Source organism: Humulus lupulus, chromosome 4, assembly GCF_963169125.1.
Source record: "Humulus lupulus chromosome 4, drHumLupu1.1, whole genome shotgun sequence".
NCBI lineage: Eukaryota > Viridiplantae > Streptophyta > Magnoliopsida > Rosales > Cannabaceae > Humulus > Humulus lupulus.
Genome location: NC_084796.1, coordinates 111,869,212 through 111,871,862, shown reverse-complemented (window position 1 = coordinate 111,871,862; position 2,651 = coordinate 111,869,212). Strand labels below are relative to the sequence as shown.

At 32.0% G+C, this 2,651-nt stretch overlaps 1 protein-coding gene across 1 annotated transcript; it reads left to right on the top strand.

Moving 5' to 3' along the window:
• The first annotated feature begins 327 nt into the window (after positions 1–327).
• Positions 328–1,305, top strand: LOC133832473 (uncharacterized). Its single transcript, XM_062262812.1, has 2 exons — positions 328–644; positions 726–1,305. The coding sequence occupies exons 1-2, from the start codon at positions 328–330 to the stop codon at positions 1,303–1,305; spliced, it is 897 nt and encodes a 298-aa protein (XP_062118796.1).
• Positions 1,306–2,651: the final 1,346 nt, after the last annotated feature.

The following is a 2,651-nucleotide window of genomic DNA, read 5'->3' as shown; positions in this document are numbered from 1 at the left end:
ATTTGAGACATGGAAATGTACTATCAACATTGTTATGATCCTCAAATGAATATATTTGACCCTTATTCTAACAATTACAATTCACAATGGGAGGAATATTCCAATACTTTCAATGGTGGAAATCATTATGTTGAGCCGAAATACTACTCTCAATCAGAATATAATGAGTTAATGCCACAATATTCAAACTCATCAATTGGAGATCTCATCAATGCAATGAATGCCAACAATCTCCAACTTCAACAGATGTCAAAGCATGTTTATGGGCCTTTTCCTCAACAACCTCCTACAGGAATGTCACAAGATTAGGAACCATCAATTTAAGATATGCTGAAAACATTTGTGGCTTCAACTATACATACCCAAGTTATTCTTCAGAGTATAGAAGCATCCCTCAAGAATTTAGAGAGTATTATGGGACAAATTTCTACATCATTGCATAATCTTGAGGTTGAGAATATTGGAGAATTACCCACAGATCTGGAGAGTAAGTTAATAGAGAATGATAGTACCCTATCTCTCCAAAGTGGTAAACAACTTGACATGCCTCCTCACACAGACACAACATTTGACCAGATTTCAACTAAAGAAGTCCAAAATTCAACCTCAGAAGCATCTTCTCCACTGGAGATTGAAACTTTCACGTTAGTTGTTCCATCATCATAGAACCTGCTATAGAAATCAACTGTCAGATTGTATGTCCCTATTCCTCCTTTTCCGAGCAGATTGACAAAATTTAAGAATGAGGAGGAAAATAAGGTGATCATCAAAATTAATATTTCGCTCCTTACAACCATTAAGCAAGTACCACCATATGCTAAGCTTCCTAAGGAGTTGTCCATAAATAAAAGGAAACTGAAGGGTGGTAAAAAGATAAGTATGGGGGAGAATGTTTCTACTATTCTCCAAAGGAAATTGCTACCCAAGCATCAAGACCTTGGGATGTTTATAAATGCATACACTATTGTTAAAACCAGGTTTGATCATTGTATGATAGATGTAGGAGCATCTATTAATGTTATGTCTTATTTTATTTTTGCAACTTTAAATATAGGTTTATTAAAAGAAACTGGTGTTATCATTCAATTGACTGATTACACTAACGTGTATCCCCTAAGGGTAGTTGAAGATGTTTTAGTGCAGGTTCAATTTCGAAGGCCATTCCTACTGAATACAAGTACAAAGTTGGATGTCAAAGCATGGGTACTTACAATGAAATTTGATGGTGAAGTTATACAGTTTGATATGTTGAATTCTATTGATAAGTACAAGAGGAAGAAGGTTCTATTAAATGGCCCACCATGACAATCATAACGACATCATTTAGTAGAGCTAACGACTTTAAACAAAGAGTACTTGAGGGAGTTTTCTTACCAATATCTTTTTATTTTGCATTGATTTTTTTATTAAGTATATGCCTTGAGAACAATGCTTAAATTAAGTGTAGGGATGGGAAAACTGCATGTTTTATTTTTATTTGTCACTTCTTTAGTTGTTATTTGTGTTTGTGTTATTCAGTTGTTTTTAGGATTTTTTAGGTTGTCATAATTATGGTTGTGTTGAAAGTCGTCCATCAATGATAAAACTTCTGATTGAGATGAGACTACTCCTAGGAAATTGATGAATTTCGCATGAATTGTGTGCTTAACTCTTGTGTGGTTGTTACTTAAGCTTGATCTTAGATTTTTAAACATAATGTGTGTACAATTAGATTTACCTTTTCACTATTGTTTGGAGATATGTATGCATGCTATTACTTATATATAGTCTCGACCACTCTAGAAATTGTTGATTAATTGTTTGAGGAAAAATAATAAGTACACATGATAGAGAAGATGATTAAGGCATGTTCTTTGGATCATTTTAGCCTTTCAAGCTTACCTATGATATCTAATACCCTAGTTTCCCATTTTTGAGCCATATCGACTAATCTTTTATTCTATGAATCTAATTTCTAAACTTTTGCAGCTTGAAAATTTTGTCTCTTCTCGTGACTCATTACACCATGGTTTTATATGAATGTTTGATTTTATGGGATGAGTTTTTGTATGGTAAGAATGTGAAGTTGTATTGGTTTGTTGAATTAATGTGAAAGTATATGATCTACTATTTGTTCCAATGAGTTGAATTGAAAAAGAAAAAAAAACAAAGAAAAAATATGTACAGAGAAATATTGAAAGAAAGAAAAAAAATTTGCAAACGTATAAGTGTGGGGGAAGTTTACGTATTTTTTTTAATTGTATGGGAAGTTTGTGGGAAAATATTGAGAATAGAAAAAAAAATTATAGGCTATTGTGTGACTTATGCTTAAATATTCATTTTTCATCTAACTCTAACCTTAGCCTTACATTACAAGCTTTTAAAGACCTTTTCATTCTTATTTATGTGTGTTTACATTAGTGGAGAATAATTGGTTAATGTCTATGGAGTTAATGCTTTTCATGAATATATTTACTATACAAGAGACTTTAAAACATACTTTGACATGTATAAATTGATTCGAATGTTTGTGTTTTGGTAAGTTTGATTGTGTATAATCATAAGACATCAAGTTTAAGTGGTAGCTGACATTGAGTTGAAATTCTGAGGAATGTAGAATTTGGATTTTTCTTATGACGTATTTTTTGATCGATTTTTGAGACAACTAACAC